Raw genomic sequence first — 24,536 nt, 5'->3', positions numbered from 1 at the left:
GGCGGTGGCTCTAGAACCCGCCTATTATACTACTCGCCCCAAACCATGATGCCGCGTTGTCTAGCGGTAGGGCGCTCCACAGTTACTGCCGGATTTGAACTTTCTCCACGCCGACGCCACACTCGTCTGCGGTGACTATCACTGACAGAACAGAAGCGTGACTCATCGGAGAACACGACGTTCCGCCATTCCCTCATCCAAGTCGCTCTAGCCCGGCACCATGCCAGGCGTGCACGTCTATGCTGTGGAGTCAATGGTAGTCTTCTGAGCAGACGCCGGGAGTGCAGGCCTCCTTCAACCAATCGACGGGAAATTGTTCTGGTCGATATTGGAACAGCCAGGGTGTCTTGCACATGCTGAAGAATGGACGGTTGACGTGGCCTGCGGTGCTGCCACCGCTTGGCGACGGATGCGCCGATCCTCGCGTGCTGACGTCACTCGGGCTGCGCCTAGACCCCTCGCACGTGCCACATGTCCCTGCGCTAACCATCTTCGCCACAGGCGCTGCACCGTGGACACATCCCTATGGGTATCGGCTGCGATTTGACGAAGCGACCAACCTGCCCTTCTCAGCCCGATCACCATACCCCTCGTAAAGTCGTCTGTCTGCTGGAAATGCCTCCGTTGACGGCGGCCTGGCATTCTTAGCTATACACGTGTCCTGTGGCACACGACAACACGTTCTACAATGACTGTCGGCTGAGAAATCACGGTACGAAGTGGGCCATTAGCCAACGCCGTGACCCATTTATCGTTCGCTACGTGCGCAGCACAGCGGCGCATTTCACATCATGAGCATACCTCAGTGACGTCAATCTACCCTGCAATTGGCATAAAGTTCTGACCACTCCTTCTTGGTGTTGCATTTGCTCTGTCAGTCAGTGTACTTCTTGATCCTTGCGTTTCACTTGTCCATACCTTCATTCTTAGAACACTTTGACCTCACATTATTTTCACTATAGTTAGTGTTATTAGAGAGTGGTTGCTCAGGTTTGCTTTTTTAAATATCACTCGGTGTCCCTTCCCTACGTTTCCGAGGAACCTCAAGTGGCATGCAGTCTGCCGTGCATAGCAGACGTGGTAATGGACCAACGTCACATGAAACAATCAATATCAAACTTTTACATTGTCTCTAAGTTATTATTTTAATACGGTGGATTCCCAAGCAGAGATTAGCCAGATATTAGCTCAGTGAAATCCCTCAAAGTGCGTTAGATGCCTACACCATCATATACACCACTGATGTTTACGCGTGGCCATGCAACTGATTCTTGAACGTAACTTCTAGCAGTCTTTCACTTTAGCTGGGTGATATGTCGATAACATTCAGTAACAGAACATATACAGTGAATGCATTTTCTTTAGACATCACATATAGTCAGAGACCTTCCAGAACAAAGTATACTCACCGCTACAAGCCGATGGCCGGACTCATTCTTCCAGCTCGACACGGAGAATTTCAATCTTGGAGATCGTTCGCATTGTCCGGAGACGGTCCAAGACTCCAGCATCATCGCAGACAAAACTAGTAGGAGCAGCATGGCGACACCTTAAGACAAAATTAATCTTGATTCACTGATTGTTAGACAGGATGGAACTAAAATTATTCAAAAGAACGAGACAGACCCACGGTTTTCTATTCGGAGTTATTAAGGGAGCTAACTGTAATAGTACGTTCACTCTTAGTCTTTATAAATAAAGTTGTAGTGGGTTCGCTGTCCGTAATTTCGCTTGTTTGGCCAATTTGTAAGATATTTATCCGTTTTAAATCAACTCAAGGCCGTATCAGTTACTTTTATTTTCGTGTCTGTTTGTTTGCTTGTTCTACCATCACGGCGAAACTGCTGGAGAGATCTTAACGAAAGTCCATATTTAGAGTAGGCTATACCTATTCCGGCGATGTTTTGATATGCATATAATATAAAAATCTCTGAATAGACGTGGGGTTTTAAAAGGAAAACCTGAACAGTTTTCTCCTATTTTCTCTTATACTATTGATTTTCTGTAAAATCCGTTGACTATATGTGAAGCGCCCCTTCATGTCAAACAAAATCTTTTATGTACATAGTTCCGCTTACTCTTCAAATGACGGAGAAAATTACCTTCTTCTGCGTGTCGCATGCTCTGCATGACAGACCGACAACGAACCTACAGGTTACCATGGCAACGTCTCTGACTGCTTGCCAGCAGAGAAGTAACGTATTGCAATTTTCTTCATCATTCCTGTAAACTCGTGGTTGTTCCATGGGTAGTTAGCGGGGAGAGACGTCAATCGGCCATTCCGCGGCATACTGGCGGAATACGGTCGGAAGTTAAAATCGTCCTCGAATTTGAACAGTACCGTGGAGTGTAGCCCATTACTTCGCACCGTAATTTGTTTTCTAGCATTTGCTATAACTTTTATTGTGTTTCAATTTTACTTTTGTTTTCCTTTTTAATTTCTGGCCTCTGCCTTGCCTCTTTAAGATTAAATAATAACTCCAAAAGTCGCCTTCTTATCTGTTTATCTAAGAATCCCTGCACCTAAATTTCCCCTCCTTTGCCGACTTCTAATATCAGTAACTCATACCATCACTATTTATTGAAGGGTATTTTATTTTCAAATAGATCCACTTCGTATTAACATATTTGTCCTCTACGGCTGTCCTCAGTTATAATAATACTTTTTAATAGTTTCAACTTCTTTAACTGTACCCCTTTCATCCTTAATTACTCCGTATGTATGCGAGTGCTAATTCTAAAACCTGGACACTCCATTTTGACGAAAAAGTCCAAGCTGTTCAAAAGTATAACATTTGGCGCCGGAAAATGTGGAATTCTAATGACGGTGCAGAAAGTTTCGGGATAATTGGTGTATAAACGATAAGTCGTATCACAAAATAGATATGACAATCGCCGTTCAATTTGTAGACATCCACAACTTTGTTCCTATGACGAGTGTCTCAATTGTTGTTTCGTCAGATATCGCTGCATTTCTAGATTATAATCAGATATCTCCAGCTCGATTGTAACAGGTTTTACGAAAAGGGGCCTGTTTTTATAATTAAAGCTCTCCACCATTGCTATGAATGCCAGTTGCCAGGTGAGCCTTCCGTTACAGAAGAAACTCGCGAACTCGATTGAGATCGGTAGAAGGAAATGCGGCCTACCAATATCAACAAAAATTTCACAATGCCTGCCTTACGTATGGTGTCCTCCCTGTTTTGTTTCTCGGTTAGCGCTAGTATAATACATCCCAAATTACTACTAACAAAATAATTCAAAGAAAATGTACAAAGGGAACATTCCGAAAAATGTTCGTATTACATCTATAAATACTCACCAGGGAATTCAGAGCTGGTAGCAGCGGAACATGACGACAGTTCATCAGTTCTTATCTTATATACTGAAGACAGCGGGTATTAGAGATTCCCCGCAGCACGCGAGAGAGAACAGTTGTAGCTTAACTGATTATCGTGGCCGTAAGATAGTGAGGTCATTTGCTGTTTGACCGGCCGTCCTTGTCCCACGATTTAAGCTGGAATTAATTTCGTGTATGGGCTGACGGAACCCTTGACTTGACGTGCAGTTGCAAAATTCAAAATTTTTAGGAAGCCACCTGGTATTAGGTGGAGATGGTTGTGGTGGTGGTGGTGGTGGTGGTTGTAGTTTCAACTCTGAAGATCGTTTTATCTTCACTGTGCTGTTCGGATCAATAAAATTGTTCTATTGTAATTTATATCTTTGTTTATTTGGCTTCCTCATTTTTGCAAAAATAAATCATCAATAAACGTATTCTAAAAGTGTACGTAAGTGTTAGAGCACAGTTTTTATTATCATCTCATAGTAAATTTTAAAACAAATTTAAAGTTTCTAGAGTGAAACAATAAACAAATTTCATCGACTGCAAAGCTTAAATATACTTCTTAGTTCAGAATACTATTCTAGTAAATGTGACTGTAATTTGATTACAATAAAATATACTCCTAAACATTGACGTAAATATTACGACACAGTTTAAAAAATTATTTTTTTTTCTTTTAAATTTGAAATCGCCAAGGCATAAGAGAGGTGGTGAGCCTAGATTTGCCAAGCGACCACTGCTCCCCCGGAAGGCCTGCAGATTACGTGGTGACGCATGGTCAGTGCGACGAATCCTCCCGACCATTATTCTTGGTTTCTGGACCGGGGCCACTATCTCACTGTTAAATACTGTAGCTCCTCAAATATAATCACATACACTGACGGGACCTCGCGACAACCTTCAGGCCATGTAAAAAATCCCTGACCAGGCGGAGAAACGAACTGGGTCGTGCGGGTGAGAGACACTATCCCTAGACCCCGGGGCCGAAATGTTAAAAAAATTATGACATTCAATTAACACTTTATTTTAAATTGAGAATTGTATTACTGGAGTGTGTAAATCAAGGATCATATTGTTGTGATTCAGTTCCGTTCTGCCGGAATTCAGTTGAGAATCTGGCACACCCACTACCCACTTTGTATGCTTTCTAAATGATTTTATCAGCAGATGTTATTGACATTTGTAACATAGGGAACTACTCACAAACAAGTACACGAATATAAAGGCAATTTATGATAGAAGTCTGCAAGGAAAATTTATCTCAAGTAGCTTACTAGTGTGACAAATGTAAGAGCTTGATCCTTTGTCCATTTTATTATCACAGCTTGCTGAACAGAAGTTGGAGCTTGCATGTTTTACCATTTATCTGCACTTGTAGACTCTGACAGGTTAGCCACTTATAAATAGTGTTCAACGTTGTTCATAAATGTGAATAATTCTGGTGCATTGGGAAGTGCCTTCTTACTGCATTGTATTCCTTTACATGACAATTTTCAAAATTCCTCAAGGAATACTCTTCTTCTTTTCAAATCACATAAACTGTATTGTAAAGATTAAGTACAGATCTCTTCACATGGCCTTGAAGATATTTAGAGTTTTTAGTAATGACATAAAGGAGAGGGCATTTAAGTATCTTGAAAGACCACTATTAGCCTATTACATGTTTCCTCGCCAGGCTTACATGAATAGAAAAAAAATGCTTGATTTGTTCTCGGTGACTCCCCACACAAGAGTAGCGTTAGGAATAATATTGCAAAGTTCGGCCAGGGAGAACCTCGGAGAAAGGAGTCGAGCTGCTCAACTAAGCGATATACTCCGACCTGTCAGTGCAGAATGGCAGGAATGATATTAGTAGAGGAATAAATCTGAGTGGTGTTTTGAAAAGTAGGAAAGATCCGAATATGAACAATTTTGGAATTCGAGGAAACAAACTGGGGTAAATACTGAATTATTTTAGAGGAATATAATTTAGGGATTGGAATAAATTTACTAAGGGAGTTGTTCGATAAATTTAGAAATTCTTCGAAATTATTTGAGAAAGGACTAGAAGAACAACTGACAGGAAATCTGCTCCTTAGGTGACTGCATTAAATCAATGGTGAATGAATGAATGATTGATTGATTGATTGATTGATTGATTGAGTGATTGATTGATTGATTGATTGATTCATTCATTCATTCATTCATTCATTCATTCATTCATTCATTCATTCATTGATTCATTAATTAATTAATTCATTCATTCATTCATTCATTCATTCATTCCTTGTTTGCTTGCTTGCTTGCTTGCTTGCTTACTTGCTTGCTTGCTTGCTTGCTTGCTTGATTGATTGATTGATTGATTGATTGATTGATTGATTGATTGATTGATTGATTGATTGATTGATTGATTGATTGATTGATTGATTGATTGATTGATTGATTGATTGATTGATTGATTGATTGATTGATTGATTGATTGATTACATTCCTGTTGGATTGTATCGATGTCTGGAAAACATAGACATAGTGAGCAAGTTCATCAAGGGTATCAAATCATGACTGGTTATCATTCCATCTTCATCTTGCATGTGCATGTACTCTGACATCGAATTTCTCACTGTCCCTTAGGTTGAATTACCGTATAATCTAAAGTCATTTATGGCTTCTTATCGTCCCTGTTGTTCACTCGATTATCGCGATGAAGCACAATATTTGTGTTTGTCTACGGAATATGTTTCAATATTTCAACACAGCAGCATGAATTGTTAGCTAGAGTGAACATTTCTGTACTTCATCGTTCATCAGTTGTTGTGAACATTCCAGTTTATTTTTCCGTGCGGATTACAACGTCGTCAATTTCCTTCTCTGGAGCACTTATCTCAAATTATAAAATGTAATTATCTTGGTTTATGCTGTATTTTTACCTCTTAACTCCTTATTATCCTTGTTATTGTCGTACACTACCCCCTCTCTGCCCTCTCTGTTCGTCCACATTCTTTCCCTCTACTGTGTTTACTGTCTCAAACGGTTCCTCCGGTGGATGGGGTTGGCCCCTACCTCTCGTAGCAGGTGACTCAACAAGAGCTCTCAACAATGGAGAATGGGTTGGCGACCACGGTTCCCTCACCTGAGTCTGGCATTGCTTCCACTTACTTGTACGAGGCTACTCCTTTAATATTTCCTAATCGACCTCTTTTGGTCAATTCGTGTTATTTTCCGTAGGCCAGGAAATCCTTCATCTTTACACCCTTCATTCTTAAAAATTGTTGGACCTCCCCCACTTTTCCCTCTGACAAGTGTAAAATTGCCCACTTATACTTCCCCTTAAACCATAATCACGACCACATAACTGTCCCAAACTGCCCATAAAATTGTTCCGTATGTTGCTTAGAATGTGTAACAGCGACATGTATCACTAAATACGTCGATATATAGACAGATTATTGTTATTATTATTTTTATGATTATTACGTGCCAGCGCTGTGTAAGCTGTCTTTGGCACTTCTTAGAAGGGACTAGTGAATCACGGACCAGTGAGCCCCCCGCCAGCCTGAAGGGCATGGCTGTCATTTCCGTGTGTTGGTCTCGTCGGCTGGCTTCCGTGTGAATTTATTGGAGATTCAAAGAGAATGTTCCGCCTCTAATCACCTCGTGATTATTCTGGTTTACATCACCCGACCTATAAAAAGAGCGGCTAGCCGCGGACAGTCGTTCAGTTTTCGGCTCCGTGGTGGAGTCAGAGTTGGTGGTGGACTCGAAGTCAGTGTTGGACCCGGGGTCAGTGTTGGACTGCGCGGTGGAGTCAGTGAGAGACTCAGTGTGTCGGGGTTGGGTGGCTGGGCTGAGGGTGACAGAAGTGTTGGCTGTCTCTAATGTCCCACCGAGGTTTGAACGATGAGCTGTAGTTGTTGGTATCGGAGAGTGCAGTGTGTAGGCGTGCAGAACGGAAGTCTGTGTAGTACCTCAGAGTAATGTGTGTTAGTGTGTTTGTGTGGACTGAGCATCGCTGTGAGTAAGCGAGGGGAGCCGCTATCGTGAGTGTGACGGTAACTAGACCTGAGTAAATGTTCACTGTTGTGAGTATCGTCCTCCTGTTACTGTTTAGTTATTCACTGCATGCGACTGTGTGAATTACTGGACTGCCTCTGGAGTATTCATCGTGTATTTTGTAGCCCTGTGTTCAAATCCTGAGGTCTACACACAGCCGCAGTATGAGGTGACTAGACTTGTGGAGGTGAAAATAAGGATTAGCCGTCCCGAGATAATAGCAACGTGCCATACCACCTCCTGTGCCACAAGGAAGACAGACAGCAATATTACTAAGTGTGGTCATTCTTGGTGGATATATTGGGTCGTCCTTAAATTAGAGAAATAGAATAGGTGGAGTTTATTATTATTTTTACGGAAATATCGTGGAGCAGAGAGGTGTAAGAAGACGCCGGGGTGAATGGACGGGCAAGGAAATAACCACAGCATGTGTTAAAGCACTAAATTGTGAAATTTTCTTTCTTTCCTTCTTTTATTTTCTTTTTATTTTAAAATGTGATTTGGAATATATAACAGTTAAATAGAACAACAAATGAGCTCGTCAGCTTTGTTACCAACAGCGGACTAAAAGTCCAAAATCAGGTACAATAGAGAAAATTATCGACACAATTATTTTCAAGGGATGGGCAATCTAGCTCTAAACAGGTACACTTTCACAAGAGCATGTTTGCTTCACTTTTTCACATTCTAGCGGACTGAGCTCCAAAAACTACTGCATTCCAGCCTCTCAGAGGCACAAGGTTCTTACAAAATCATATCTGATGAACTTCAGATTCTGTGCTTGCAATCACCTCTCCTCAACAGTCTGTTACACAATCGTCTATAAACAATTGCCAATAAACAGGGGCAATGAATGCCCATTATAAATGGCCTAAATGAAAAAATAAAAGGTTTAACAGGAACGGCTATGGACAAAAGGCTAGTAGGAGAAACACTTGCAGTCCTTTTAGGAAAATTCTCAACCTGCGAGTGGTCGCGCGTGAGACTTTCCCTCACATTAAAATAAATATGACATTATTCACAGTTTTGTTTGGCGTTAGGCTGAAAATTACTACTGAAATGGAACGCAAGTTCTACCTTATATTTCTTAGATAAAATGTAGTGATTAGCTGTTTATTAAAAACACAAAATACTACTTAAAGTAACATATGCAATGTACATAAAAGTAATTCCGTCCTGAAGTTGTAAAAAATAAAATCTCACACATGCATTATACCTAGTAATATGTACGTACAAAGCAAGGTTTTCGAACACAATAACATTTTCAAAAACAACAAGTGTTCATAATACAAGCACTAACGCGTACAACGGTAGTTAGTATCCCGCTCCACTTCAACATAACACTAACGTCAATAGTCGTGCGATGAAAGAAACTCTCACGCAGCGCGCACGGAAACATAGGAAGTTTGTTTTGACTGGGGGAGGGGGTGGTTACCCTTTCATCATTGTGAAGTAATATCACAATAAAATATATCGTGAGAGAAAATCTCATATAGCAACCACTCGCGGGTTACAAACCTAAATGGGCTTATAGCCCGAAGTTGCAGAGGCTAAGCCTATACTACGGAGGGGTGCCTGAACCAGAAATATTAAATGCCGAAGGTGTGTGCAAAATTTAGAGTTTTAGGAAATTTCAGTCACCCCATATCAAGTAGAATAGGAAGCAACAGTGGGTGAACACCTTTTGTTCCCTTAATTTTCAGGTTTCTCAGCAGAGATTTAACAGAGTCCTCAAACTTGCTGGAAATTTACAATTAAACTAAGACTTTAGAAATTTACATTAAAAAGGGAGTTTGAAACATTCCGAACGACGGCAGGCAGCCCCCGCCACCTAATAACTGGCCGCACTCACTAGACAGGAACAATGAAGATGACAAAACGGCCCTCAGGCGCTCCGATTTTACAGTATCTCCGAAGAGAAGCTTCCAGAACTCTTTTCAAATAGGCAGGATGCCTGTACACACCCCCAATTTTAATTGGCTAGAGAAATATACACCAAATTCTTGATTGGTTTTTAATTAAGGAAGAAGGAAGCCGTAGGAGAGTTGGCGACGTTGACACACGAACAAAACTATCTTCACAAACTTAAGGTTTGCCATCTTCAAAGAAGTGAAATTCCTTAAAGAATTAATTGTCTTTAATCCCACCAGAGGCCGATGCTAGAGATATCTAATGGTTGAACCAAATATTTATATTTTATTTTAGAACGTTGCGTATACTGATTCGACACAAGGTTGCTGCACTTTGTTGAATCACGAGCTGTGTATTAACTGGCAAGTGAGTTGGAATGGGATGGGATATGCACACACCAGCACAAAAATATCAACACAGTGAACCTGATTTTAAGTCACGTACTTTACCGCAATTAGTGTAGGTCGTAGGCTCGGATTAGGTCCTCTCTCCCCTCCTGCTGAACTCGAAACTGATACTTGATCACAATGCAACAGTCAGAAGGAAATCTTGACATGTAATTAATCAGATGGGGGTAGTAATTCAGAATCAGTTGAGATCAGTTCAGTTTGAGGCTTGGAGACGTGTGAACAAGTTCATGTACAGGTACACATAAGCATTGAAGTGGTTTCGAAAAAAACACAAGAGAAAATGTAAAAAGGAAGAATCTGTTAAAAATCTGGAAAAATTGATGGTTTCTTTAAACGTGTAGGTAGAGATTCTAAAAGAGTTTTTGTGATAAATCCGAATTTTGTGATAAATCCGAATCCGGAGTGTGGGTTGAAAATATAAATTAAAATTCAGCACAGCAGTCAGAGGAATGTAATGTTTGCGAGGTGACATTTCAGTACACAATGATTTTAAAATTTATGTTAGTGACATTTCGACAAAACAGAGTGATTCTGCAACTGATTTTCTGAAAATACAATTGAAAAACGTGTCCGGTAGAATGATGAGTTAGATGTTCGGAAATAAAAGTTTATGACCTGTGAACTCTAAAGAACTCGCCTAACTTCCGATAGTAGGTAACTCCATCATTGCCAGTTGTACCCCTGTCTTCTGTACAATTTTGCAAATTTATCTTATTTTATCGGTCATTACAGAATCCACAGGACAACGAAGCTTCGAAAAATTGTGATGGAAACCACTTCAGATAATTTTCAATTAATAAATATAACTCTAGTATGTATGGTGTAGGAAAATCCATTCTGGTAGTATGTGAGGATTTGAAGAGTGGGGCGAAAAATAGTACTTTGAAGGGGGCCCCGCCTTTACTTAGTTTCTCCACATATCTTAACGAGCAAGGTTTGAGAGGAATAGATGAGGTCAAAGCAATAAACTTGAAGAGAAGTTTAGTTGAATCTAAATTTCTGCCATCTCGTTTAGTATATGAAAAAACATGAGTTAATTCCTTTATAAAAGACGACTTCAGATGGATCTTCCCAATACAACAAACTACAAGAAACTTTTAGAAGAAATGACAGAGAAGAAGGATGAAATAGAGGAAGACTTCTGCTTATGCAGTAACAGCGATCGAGTGGACAAAAAGCGGATGTGAACTAAGGGATTCAGTGATACGCTTTGATATACAAGGTTTCCATTACAAAAAGTCCATAGTGAAAATGTTAGTGTTATTAGCTGTCGCCCTCGGGGCCTGGAGTCGATTCCCGGTACTGCCAGAAATGTAAGAATGGTAAGAGTGCTGGTATGTGGTTGAAATGGTGCATGCAGCTCACCTCAATTCGCGTTGTGTCTGAAAAATTAGCTGCACAACCTCGGGATGAGGACACGAGATTTTACTATAACAAAACTTGTCAACAAAGAACTAAAAATAGCGAAGGACTCTGTATTTGACTGAACTTGGCGTTGAATAACCTACTGTATATGCACCTTTGGGAAATTCCTCCTAATAAACAAAAACTAGCCACTTCATGTCCCGCACGATTTCCTCTCTGTAGCCAAAATTAATGTAAACTGTTTATTTAAGTGACCATGACGCGTACAATGTCAAGGATTCCAAACGCGAACGCTCTCTGACCTCTTTATCATAAGACCGCGATAAAACATTCCGCTCATCAAATGCTGTCTCGCTTCTTGCAGTGAATCCCAAAGACTCGGTCATCATTATAAAAAATAACACTTAGCAGATGATTGTTATGTCCACTTCTCAACTTCAAGGAGTTTACTGGTGAGTTAAGTGTAAAGAGATTTAACTGTATTAACCGAACAAAATATATACAGGGACGAATTAAACAGGAATTTCATTATTAATTACATTTTTGCAATTATTGTCAGTACTTTGTTTGTTACCACATGTAGGAGGGAGCAGAAGAGTAACAGCTGCGGTATTCCCTGCCTGTAGTAACAGCTGACTTGAAAGGTTGTAAGAGGGCACGTAAGGCACTTAGCTGAGTCCTGGTATTACTTTCATTTACTTCTTAAGTCTCCTCACTTGAATTTGTCCTGTCGAACATCAGTTGGTCAATCCTTGTTCTTTTCTGAACCCGGAGGTATTAGGTCTGGAGAAATACGGAGTGATTCATTTTCGCGCCCTTCATCGCCCTTGTCCTTCTTTGGCCTATACCTTCATTTTTCGAAGTAAGTAAGTAAACTCGTGTCCTCATCCTGAGGTGGTGCAGCTCTTTTCAGGCACACCCCCATTGGAGGTGAGCTGCATGTACCATTTCAACCACATACCAGCCCTCCTGCCATTCTTAAATTCCTGGCAGTACCGAGAATCGAACCCGGGCCCCCGAGGACGGCAGCTAATAACACTAACCGTTACGCTACGGAGGCGGACATTTTTCGAAGTGTCGGACGCATTCCAGTTTTTTCGTCTGATTAGGCAAATAGAGGATGTCAGGATTGTTATACTTCCTCCTAAAACAAAAATCGCTACCACCAGCACGTGCCTTGTTTGTTAGAGGCCGTAACGTTTGTCTCTGCTAATATGTGAAAGTCGGAGCGTGGAAAATTAGAAATATGAACCCCGAATCGTTGCGGTAGGTTAGCGAACCTGAAAAGGGAAATGGATACAATTGGTATTAGTGAAATATGTTGGTAGGAAGAGCAGGGTTCCTGTTAGGCGACTACAGAATCATATGCTCATAATCAAACAGATGAGTATAGCGGTTTAACGCTTCATATATTGATGAACGAATAATTATCCTCAGTTGTAAATTATTATTCCTTTGGCAAAAGTGTGTGAGAATAGGCCTAGGTTTGGTAATTAACAAAGTATTTATCTGGAAAGGATGTGAGTAAAGAAATGGAAAAACAGATAAGCACCTTTTCTCACGATGTTTTACTGCGTATGTCTATCTGTTAGGTCATCAGCCCAGAGGCTGGTTGGATCCTCAAATAGCACTACCAATGGCTATGCAGTTAAAAGGAAACCGCAAAAACCAATGGCAGAGCCCAAATGAGGCGTACTAGGCAAGATGAGGAGTGAGGTGGTTTGCTATTGCTTTCCTCACTGGACCAGAAGGTGCTACTACAGCACGAATGATCGATTGGGCAACACCTTTCATAACACTCAGACACTAGTTGTGCTCCAAATGTCATTACTCAGCACCACCCTTACCCCAGCAGCTTCCATATTGTCACAGCCATGGATGAGACTGGGACTTCGATGGAAGCTACACTTTGCTCTGGCCTGTGCCAGGAGACGGGTACAAAAATACTGCATCAATCAAGAAATGGCAACAGGCGGTTACTGCGTTTATCTATCTGTATAAATAAAGTTGTAGGGGTTCCGCTGTCTGTAATTTCGTTTGTTTTGCCAATTTTTCGGATATTTATTCGTTTTAGGTCAACTCAAGACCGAATCGATGGTTTTTATTTTTCGTGTCTGTTTGTCCGTTTATTCCACCATCATGGGGAAACGGCTGGATAGATGTCAATAAACTTCATATTTAGAGTCTATTCATCCCGAGGAATGTTTCGATTTGCATAACATTTTAAAAGAACGGTTTTACTCCATTTTCTCTTATACTATTGATTTTCTGTAAACTCCGTGGACGGTATGTGAAACGTCTCTTCTTCTTCTTCTTCTTCTTCTTCTTCTTCTTCTTCTTCTTCTTCTTCTTCTTGCGTTCCGGCGTTCTAAGGACCACGTTACAATTTCAATTGTTCCTCCTTAGTTGTTCTTTCCTTTTCTTCCAGTATTCTTTCATTGTTTCACTGTGTTTCTTTTTCCTGTCTTCAGTCCACTTTGTGCCTGTTTTCCTTTCCTTCCTCCCTTGGAATCCTTCCATTTGTAAGACTTTCTTCCTAAAAATCATTCTTTCCAATAATTCTTCTTCTCGTATGTTGTTCCTTTCCAGGTCTTTCTTGACTTCTTGAATCCAGGTGGTGGATGATTTCTTTTCCCAAAGGTACTTGAAGATTCGTTTAGTTAGTCTATTGTCATCCATTCTGTAAATGTGTCCAAGAAATAGCAATCTCATTTTTGTTATTGTTTCTGATATGTTTTATACGTTCTGGTAAATTTCATTGTTACTTCTTAATTTCCAAACTCTGCAATTCTTAGAGGACCTAGTATTTTCCTTATAATACTTCTTTGTAATATTTCTAATTTATCAAGCTTGTAGTTCAGTGCTAGACATTCGCGTCTCTTCATTATAAACAACTTTCGTTATGTTCATAATATAGCTTACTCTTCAAATGACGGAGATATTTACTACTTTCTGCGGGTGTCATGCTCTGCATTGAGTGACCAACAGAACCTACAGGTTACCATGGCAACGTCTCTGCTTGCCAGCACGAAAGTAACGTATTGCCATTTTCCTCATCATACCTTTAAATTTGTGTTTGTTCCCTGGGTAGAAATCAAGAGAGACGTCAATTGGCCATTCTGCGGCATATTGGCGGAATATCCTTGGAGGTTATAACCGTCTTCGAATAGCTTAAGTAATAACACCATTAGTCATCTTTTTATCTGTTTACCTAAGAATCCCTGCGCCTAAATTTCCCCTCTGTCACCACTTTCTTGTATTCATAACTCACACCAGCATAATTTAGTGAGGGGCATTTGATTTTCCAGTACATTCACATGGTATTTACATATTTGTCGTCATCCGGCTGTCCTCAGTTATAATCCATTTCCTATTAATTTCAACTTCCTTAACTGTATTATTTTCTTACTTAATTACTCCGTATGTTTGCGAGTGTTAATCCCGAAAGCTGGAACTCTTTTCTTTAAGGAATTATTCTAAGCTAAGCAAAAGTATAACTTTTGGCCCCGGAAAATATCCGAATATGAATGCAATTTTAACGACGGTGCAGACCTTCGTTTCGGGATAATTGGTGGCTAATCGGTAAGTCGTATCACAGATCAGAAAGCACAATCGCATTTAATTTTGGGGAGATCTATAATTTTGTTCCTATGACTTTTTGTCGTATTCCTATGCGTTATACTTTAAATAGAGCTGCATTTCTCGATTTCAAGTAAATTTTGTACTTTTACACGTCTATGTTATAATTTGGCACATTTATAGGAAAGATAGAATCATGACATTTGGAGCGCACATTGACATGGCCAGTGGCCATGTGACAGCCACATTGTATGATTCTAGCTGTCACATGAGGGTCAAAAATAAAAAAAAGTAGAAAGTGAATACTGTACAACATTTTACCCCGTTCAATGACTATAACTCAATCTAACCCATAAATATAGGAGATACGAGAAGATGTCTTATGTATAAACATATAGAAGACTGGAAGAAGCGAATGATGGTGAAGTCCGTTTGTAGATATATTGTAAACTTTTCATAGCAGTAACTCTCGAAATAAAGGTTTGCACTTCTAGAGTGTATCTGTACATTTACAGTTTTGGCGAAATTTCCGTACAGTTATCCGTTAGAGGTGTTATAATAACCATGTGCATATCTTTAGATTTGGTGTCTGTTTGTCTGTTTGTTTGTTTGCTTGTTAGTTAGTTTGTTTGTTTGTTTGTTTGTTTGTTTGTTTGTTTGTTTGTTTATAGCCTGGAAACTGCTGGATATATTTCCACCAAACTTGATATCCAGAATCCACCTGTCCTTGGGTAGGTTTTAGGGCAAGTATTGTTTCTAAATCCCTGAACTGACTGGGGATTTATACGAAACCGGAACCATGATTTTGCACGAGAGATATGACAAACGGACCGTTTTTCGCTGCAAGTCCCACCGGACTTAACTCAAGAGCGGGAGCGTGTAAAGCGTATTTGTTGCAACTTGAAAACTACTGAAGATATTTGAACCAAACTTTATACTTGGCATCCACCTGTACAAAGGTAGGATTTGAAGGTCAATAACATTTCATGTTCCATGAATGGACTGGCGATTTATAGGGAAACGAAATGGCGTTTTAACTCTTCCACAATTTATACAGTACAAGACCAATCTGGCTTTAAATCGACCAAACTTGATGGGAATACATTTTTAAACCAATTTTTTCATGTGCCTTTTTTCGACAGGAGGATTAATAAGGGATGTACACTGATTTCTATACACGGATGGCTCGTAGCTTGGGTAGCAGTAAGCCGAATAGAAGATGACTGGCGTAGTAAGATGGCGGCGAGCGCACGGTGCAGTAGACCACGAGGAGCGCACTTGCTTTGTTTATGCTTAGTTCCTTCGAGCATACAAACAGATAGGAAGGGCGCTCCCTACGTTTCTACCGGCCAAGCGTGGCACCAACATCAAGCTCTGAGCGATCAGGTGATGTAGGGCAAAACAAGGCGGTCTTCCATAAGAAGAGCATTACGGAGTGTTTTTAAATCCCGATTCAAGCATGCTCCTTATAATTAATTGATTGAAACTATTCAAGATAGTGACAAATGCTATTCCTTTGGAATATTTCCTTTCCTTTGTATGAAAAGTGTTAAGTATCACTATATATGTGTAATATTTAGAAGCGTTTACATATCAGTTAAGCATTGCGGTGGCGTGGATGCAGAGTGGGTTTCGGCCCTTGGGTTTCGTCCCTTAAGAGGGCACGGCTTGCCCTTGGTCCATCAGCTCTGTTCTCTGACCGGCCAACCGAGCAGAGGAAAGTTGGCCACGGCTCTACCATGGCTCTACGCCTCTGCATTCGGGAGACGAGCCTGGGGTACAGTGGCGGACTTCACGCCTGGCTCCACCCGTCAGCTGTCTTGAGAAAGGTTTTCCGTGGTTTTCCCTTCTCCTGCACTAAAGCGAATGCCAGGACAGTTCGTAGTATAGGCCACGGCCGCCTACCCCCTCACCTTCACCACACATCTCCTTCACCGTAACAAATCTCCCGTCCTGAGAGACGGCGTAACCGTCTAAGAGGCCCGCCTCCCCCTTCAGGGGAGGAATGAAAACGTTTAGTAGTAGCAGTAGTAGTAGCAGTAACACTATAATTACCACTTTTCTATACACTAAAACGACGCACTATGAATTCTACGCTATAAATCACACATTTACAAAGGAATTAAGATGAAACACGTAAATGAAATATCACTAGTTTAGATATTTCACTCGCTGAATTGAAACCACATGTTACTTTTGCATGTTAGTAAAATAAAAACAAACAAGAGAGCCATGCTTGTACTACTAAGATTAACACAAATACGAATTCCTGAATGAGAATAATACAAATACGGTAGGGGCCTACATGATATATTTAAACTATCAAAGTATACATGTGTGGCAGATATAAATTGAGTACTATTTGGAAGAGGTACAACCTTATCTCCGTCAGTTGAAATTAAAATATTTCCTAACATAACGTAATTGTATTGATTACGTGGTAAATAAGTGACTGTCAACATGCCCAGGTGTACTTCTACGAAAAATACGCCGCGAAATACTTGAATATCCAACGAAAAACACACAGTAAACTAACATTATACCATTACGAGAGAAGTGGCTTCTGCAAGCTTTAAACAAGCCGGAATGACTAAAATAAAAACATTTTCTGAAAGAGGAAGAATTGGGCTATTTTTGTATGAATAAAGAGAAAAACCAATTTTTTGGCTCGAAATACGAAAAGTTAAGAATGCATAATTTCCATACATGTATACAATTTACAGCAATGTTTCCAGAAACTGTTTTTAACTCGTATTGTGTTACCGATCGTTAATTCCATGTATTCAGCAGCTAAGTTAATATTTGTTGGCCGTGCGCGTAGAGGCGCGCGGCTGTGAGATTGCATCCGGGAGATAGTAGGTTCGAATCCCACTATCGGCAGCCGTGAAGATGGTTTTCCGTGGTTTCCCATTTTCACACCAGGCAAATGCTGGGGCTGTACCTTAATTAAGGCTACGGCCGCTTCCTTACAACTCCTAGGCCTTTCCTATCCCATCGTCGCCATAAGACCTCTCTGTGTCGGCGCGACGTAAAGCCCCTAGCAAAAAACAAATATTGCTATCCCGAAGATTTATTGACCTCGGAATGACGTGTCAATGTTCCCAATGTCCTTATGCTTTGAGTGAACATATAACTGTATTTTTAATTATCCCAATGCGCCATTAATTGCGATTTAAAATTGACTGTATTATCATTGCTTCCCCATAAGGAGAGCTCTAGGATGGGTACACCAACATGGCGGACCGCGCGCTCAACTTGGCGTACTTTCTCCTGCAGTGGAGAGCTGCCATCAGGGATCCATGTATAGAGATCAGTGGGGAGATATCACGAACGGTGGTTTTGCACGTTAAGTACAGCGGATATAGCCCCAAAGTGTTGTGCCTGGAGCAGATCCCTTATCTATCTTACTATAGAAAAATGGATGTATGTGTGTATGTGGGTGTGTGTGTGTGTGTAAATGACACATCTCCTCATAAACCACTGGAGAAATTTCAACGAACCTTGGTACACGTATTACTTACTATCGGGAGACGAGCACTGTGGGGGTAAGTCATCCGTAGCGCCCTAAAGAGAGGGGGCTCAGGGGGGTTAGTTATAAAAATAATCGAAAATATTGTCGAATTCATAGTTTTCGGGATCGCTGAGTTGAAAAGTAATACTCCAGAATTTTTTAAAGTCCACGTTCAGCCCCCTTTGAGGTGGGGAGCGAAGGGGGCTGAGATATAGAAATAATTAAAAGCAGTGTCGAATAAAAAGATTTTCACGGTCTCTGAGATGAATAGTAATACTCTGCATTTTTTAAAATACCAATTGGAGGGCGAAGGGGATGAGATATAAAAATAATCGAAAAACTGTACATAAAAATTTATCTTCTTCTTCTTACTATATATTAAATGGATGTATGTGTGTGCGTGTGTGTGTGTGTGGGTGTGTAAATGACACATCTCCTCCTAAACCACTGGAGCAATTTCAACCAAACTTGGTACACTTATGACTTAGTATCAGGAGACAAACCGCGTGGGAGTAAGACACCCCGAACACCATAGGGGCAGGGGGCGAAGGGTTCAAGTACCTAAATTAACGAAAATAGTGCCGAATCCATACTTTTCTCGGTCGCTGAGATGAATAGTGGCATTCTGGATTTTTATAAAGTCCAAGTTCAGCCCGCTTTAGGGTGGGGGTGAGGGGTTGAGTGATATATAAAATTAATCGAAAATAGTATCGAATATATAGTTTCTGCCATCGTTAGTTATTTTACTACCCAAGTAACAATATTCATCTACTTCTTTAAGACTTCATTTCCTAATCTAATATTTCCTGCATCACCTGCCTTCGTTCGACTGCACACCATTACTTTTGTTTTGGACTTATTTATACTAATCATGTACTCCTTACCCAAGACTTCATCCATACCATTCAGCAGCTTCTCGAGATATTCTGCAGTCTCAGATAAAATAACAATATCATCGGCAAATCTCAAGGTTTTGATTTCCTCTCCTTGGACTGTGATTCCCTTTCCAAATTCCTATTTGATTTCCTTCACTGCCTGTTCTATATAAACATTGAAGAGGAGGGGGGACAAACTGTAGCCTTGCCTCACTCTTTTCTGGATGGCTTCTTCTTTTTCAAAGCTCTCGATTCTTATCACTTCAGACTGATTTTTATACAGATTGTAGATAATTCTTCGTTCTGGGTATCTGATCCCAAGCACCTTCAGAATCGTAAATAGCTTGGTCCAATCAACATTATCGAATGCCTTTTGTAGATCTACGAATGCCATGTATGTGGGCTTGTCCTTCTTGATTCGATCCTCTAAGATCAGACGTAAAGTCAGGATTGCTTGACGTGTTCCTACATTTCTTCTGAAGCCAAATTGATCTTCTCCCAACTCAGCTTCAATTGTTTTTCCATTCTTCTGTAAATAATACGTGTTAAAATTTTGCAGGCATAGGATACTAAACTAATGGTGCGGTAGTTTTCACACCTGCCAGCATCGGCTTTCTTGGGAATAGGTATAACAACATTCTGCCGAAAATCGGATGGGACGTCTCCTGTCTCATACATCTTACACACTAAATGGAATAACCTTGCCATGCTGCTTTGTCCTAAGGCAGTCAGTAATTCAGAAGGAATGTCATCAATTCCAGATGCCTTGTTCCTATTTAGGTCTCTCACAGCTCTGTCAAACTCTGACCTTAAAATTGGGTCTCCCATTTCAACAGCATCAACAGCCTCTTCTTGCTCCAGAATCAAATTATCTACATATTCACCTTTATACAACTGTTGGATATGTTCTTGCCATCTTTCTGCATTGTATTATTTCCCTAGAAGTGGCTTTCCTTCTGAGCTCTTAATATTCATACACCTAGATTTCATTACTCCAAATGTTTCCTTGATTTTCCTGTATGCAGCACCTACCTTTCCCAAGACCATACAGTCTTCGACATCCTTGCACTTCAACTTCAGCCATTCTTCCTTAGCTACCTTGCACTTTCTATCCACTTCATTCTTACATCGCCTGTGTTCTTTTCTGCCCTCTTCATTTCTAGCATTCGTGCAATTTCGCCGTTTATCAATCAGGTCTAGTATATCCTGAGTTATCCACTGATCCTTAGTTGATCTTCTCTTCTTTCCTAACATCTCTTCAGCAGCCCTACTGACTTCGTTTTCCATACTCTCCACTCTTCTTCTATTGCGTTTCCTTCAGCCTTTTCATATAGCCCTTGTGCCCCATGTTCCTTGAAGCAATCCCTCACACTCTTTTCTTTCAACTTGTCTAGTTCCCGTAATCTTTTTGCATTCTTTCCTTTCTTCAATTTCTTCAACTTCAGACGGCAATTCATGACCAACAAGTTGTGGTCAGAGTCCACGTCTGCTCCTGGGAAAGTTTTGCAATCAAACACCTGGATCTTTGCCTAATCATAATGAAGTCTATTTGATACCTTCCAGTGTCTCCAGGTCTCGTCCACGTGTGCAGCCGTCGTTTGTGGTGTTTGAACCAAGTATTGCCAAGAACGAAATTATGGTCAGTGCAGAATCCAACCAGCCGAGTTCCTCTTTCATTCCTTTGTCCCAATCCGAATTCTCCTACTGTATTACCTTCTCCTCCTTGGCCTACCACTGCATTCCAATCTCCCATCACAATCAGATTCTCGTCGCCTTTTTCATATTGTATTAGATTTCCTATCTCTTCGTATATTCTTTCGATTTCATCATCATCCGCTGAACTAGTAGGCATATAGACCTGCACTATTGTGGTGGGCATTGGTTTGGTGTCTATCTTGCCGACAATTATTCTTTCACTATGCTGGTCGTAGTAGCTTATCCGCTGTCCTATTTTCTTATTCATTATTAAATCAATTCCTTCATTTCCCCTACAGTATTTGATTTTGAGTTGATAATTCTGTAGTCGCCTGACCAAAAATCCTGTTCTTTCTGCCAACGTACTTCACTTATAACAACTACACCTAACTTTAGTCTATCCATCTCCCTCTTCAGATTCCCTAACCTACCCCAACGATTCAAACTTCTAATATTCCACGCTCCGACTCGCAGAATGTCAGTATCTATCTTCCTGATGATCGTCCCTTTTCGTGTAGTCCCCACCCGGAGATCCGAATGGGGGACTAGCTTACCTGATCCTTAGTTGATCATCTGAGGAAGCCTTCATCAGTACATCATTCTTACAAAGAGAGCTGCATGTCCTCGGGAGATAGTTACGGCTGTAGTTTCCCGTTGCTTTCAGCTGTGTAGCAGTATCAACACATTAAAGCAATGTTGAGTATTATTACAAGGCCATATCAGTCAATCATCTAGACTGCCGCACTTGCAACTTCCTAAAGGCTGCTACCCCCCTTTCGATGAACCATTCGTTAGTCTGGTCTCTCAACAGATACCCATCCGGTATGGTTGTACCTGCGGCTCGGCTATCTGCGTCATTGGGACACGCGAGCCTCCCCACCGCGGCAAGGTCACATGGTTCATAGAGGTGACCAGTTACAGTATGGTCCCGGTCCCTGATCAGGAGTGTCCCAACTTGAGAGCGTTCCTTCGCGACCATGTCATCCTAACATGTGCCAGGTAGCTCATTTTGACCTCTCTTATCTGACCTTCGACACCGACGATATTAGGAATCTATACCTAGCAACTCTTTCCATTTCAGGCTCCTCGTACTTACGCATGGGTTCATTCTTCAAAGTTTACTTCCTTCTAAAACAATCATAACTACCAGCACCACCACCACTACTACCTGTAAGTGACCCCCACCAGAATAACCTGATATCTTAACCGGAAACTATCCAAAGGAAAGCAGCAAGATTTGCTTTTTGTTTTCACACAAAAATGTAGTGTTACGAAGAACATTACGAACTTTCGGCTGGGTAGATATAGGAGCAAAGAGACGAGCTGCTTGACTAACCGATATATTCCTAGCTGTGAGTGGGCAGATGGCCTGGAATGGCATTAGTAAACGAATAAGCTTCCGGGGAGTTCTTAAATGTATGAAATATCACGATATGAAGTTAAAGTTGGGATTCAAGAGGATAAACTGGTGAAGATACCCGTGTATCAATAGAAGAATTAGAATGGGAGATGTTCGATAAATTTCAAAAACTTTGACATTTTTTAAGAAACGTCTCGATAAAGAGCTCACAGTGAATCTGCCATCTGCGCGTCTGTTCTAAATGCTGATCAGTGGTTAGTTATGTCTATTCTTGGCTCTCGATTTTTTATTTTAGTTGGTTTTCATCAGCTGATATCCCCGGTCGAAGTTCCAGATCCTGATTTAGTTTGCTTCTTGTTCCGGTCCGCTCTGCAGCACTCTTTCGCCCACGTACTTGAATTCCTTTACACGTCCAATCCTTCCACGTTACTGATAATCAGTTCTGCCCATCACTGATAATTGAGATATATTTTGTCTTCTGAAATAAGATCCAAAAGCGTATTCCCTCAGCTATTTCATTCAGCTGGTTGATCTTCACGATTGCTGAATTGAAGTTTGCAAAAATGGCCAAGGCATTTGCGAGAGCTAGACAGTCAACATACAAAATTCTTCGAGTTTGGGACCTAACGTAAACCAATCTCCTTTCCCTTCTTTCCCACCCAGTGTCTTTCTTCATTCTCACATCCAAGAGGCAGTTGGAAAGGAGTGGGGAGAGTTCATCCCCTTGTCTGACACAAGTTCTGATCTGAAATGGCTGTGATATCTCGTCCATGAATTTCACTTTACACTCTGACTAGGTGAGGGTCTGTCTGATCAGGTTACTGGAGGAGTAACCAAACCCAAAATCTTCCGGAATATTCAGTTATAATACTAGGTCAATCGAGCCAACCTGCCTTCTCTGAATACCAATTTTGGCATCGATATTGTACTGCTATCTATGAAGTGAAGCGGAATTCTAAATGAACGAAAAATTAGCTGAGTGAATGTAATTTTGTCACGTGACACTGAGTTCTCCACCAGAGATCGTTAACATGCCAATAACAGGGCTTGTAGTGACAAGATTGTTGACGGTTCTTCAAATTTCGACTACCTCGGCGGGGTTGAAACTCACAAGCTTGAGATAATAAATCGGACACTCTACCGGTGATGCATCAACGTAGTTTAACCAGGTGGTGTACAAAGAACTCTGACAGTCTAAGAGATTTTTAACTATCAAGGTCACACGTCAACAGCCGCTCTATGGGCGGTGGCACAAGGACGAACGTGGACTCTGATGAAGGAGATATTTTGAACAGTGTTTGAACATTTGTTTTCAGGCAACACCATGCTGCTCCCTCTAGTTTTGCTCGCGATGGGTGCGCAGTCCTGGGCCCTCTCCACGCAATGTGACCGGTCCCCAAGTATGAAATTCTCGGTGACCAGCTGGAGGAATGAATCAGCTCATCGGCTTGTAGCGGTGAGTTTGCGCCTATTAGTTAAATCTACAATATGTCTGTATATTAATTCGATGACTAATTTTGTAACATGCTGAGAATTAATGAGAAGATTCCTACAGGAGTATCCAGGCGCAAAACACGTGAGGAAATTAAAACTTTTGTCGTTAAAATTAAGGTAAAAGCAAGACGGAGTTATTCATTTTAGTATTTTCAAAGCCTGGATGACAGCCATCACTAGTGATACTTAAATACCAACATGTCCTTGTTTGCTTCTGGTTAAACATTTCACTAACACATCGATGGCTTCTGGCGACCCAAGGAGGGGAATGGGCTAAGTTTGCGAAGATAGCGGCCGTGGCCCTAGCGTTTGCCTGGTGTGAAAATGGGGAGTAACTATGAATCCGCTTCATAACTGCCGATGGAAAGATTCGAACCGACCATCTCCTGGATGCAAATAAACAGCAACGCGCCTGTTTCCACACACCCAGCTCGCTCGTCCTGTGTGGATTTATATAAGGTCAGGGTATTATGTTTTAACCAAGGACAGAGTCGTTGTTCCTTAAAGGGTTCTCTTAGTCGTGAACGAGAAGTATAGATATAAGACAGTAGTAAACTTGCTGGGATAATACATAATTGAGTTTCGAAGTTGACTCCATTGAATGGCAATGGACGTTGCCTAAACGAGTACTTCGGTAAATAAGCTAATTTCGTCACGTTCACATATTATAAAGAAATCATTTCGTTAGATATTAACGGGCTCTAGAGGACAATGTGAGGATAACTGGTTAATTAATCAAGCAATGAGTTAGGGTTCCAGTTGATAACACTTGAAGTGTACACATGGCATTACTTCAAAAGAACTCCCTTTTAACAACACTGAGTTCCTCTTAATCTACGTACGTCTCACCAGTCGCTCAAGTAAACGGCTGTATTTCCAACTTTGTACGTCATGTCCAGTGCCAGCGTTTATGTTAAATACGTCAACCATGTTCATTCATTCGTGCACAGACCACAGACTAATG

General features: G+C 40.9%; 2 protein-coding genes across 2 annotated transcripts in view; one reads left to right on the top strand and one right to left on the bottom strand.

Moving 5' to 3' along the window:
* LOC136872315 (hemolymph lipopolysaccharide-binding protein-like) overlaps positions 1-3,334 on the bottom strand; it is a 36,701-nt gene extending 33,367 nt beyond the window's left edge. The window contains exons 1-2 of the mRNA XM_067146130.2: positions 3,323-3,334; positions 1,410-1,549 (exon numbers count right to left, since the gene is read on the bottom strand). Coding sequence (XP_067002231.2) covers positions 1,410-1,541 — 132 coding nt within the window. The 5' untranslated portion in view covers positions 1,542-1,549; positions 3,323-3,334. The remainder of the gene's footprint in view (positions 1-1,409; positions 1,550-3,322) is intronic.
* Positions 3,335-11,481: 8,147 nt separating this feature from the next.
* Positions 11,482-24,536, top strand: part of LOC136872793 (uncharacterized) — a 34,353-nt gene continuing 21,298 nt past the window's right edge. Inside the window, exons 1-2 of the mRNA XM_067146632.2 lie at positions 11,482-11,510; positions 23,395-23,534. Of these exons, the coding sequence (XP_067002733.2) occupies positions 23,403-23,534 (132 nt within the window). The 5' untranslated portion in view covers positions 11,482-11,510; positions 23,395-23,402. The remainder of the gene's footprint in view (positions 11,511-23,394; positions 23,535-24,536) is intronic.

The sequence above is a fragment of the Anabrus simplex genome, chromosome 4 (genome assembly GCF_040414725.1).
Source record: "Anabrus simplex isolate iqAnaSimp1 chromosome 4, ASM4041472v1, whole genome shotgun sequence".
Taxonomy (NCBI): Eukaryota; Metazoa; Arthropoda; class Insecta; order Orthoptera; family Tettigoniidae; genus Anabrus; species Anabrus simplex.
This window is presented reverse-complemented; position numbering and strand designations above follow the sequence as displayed.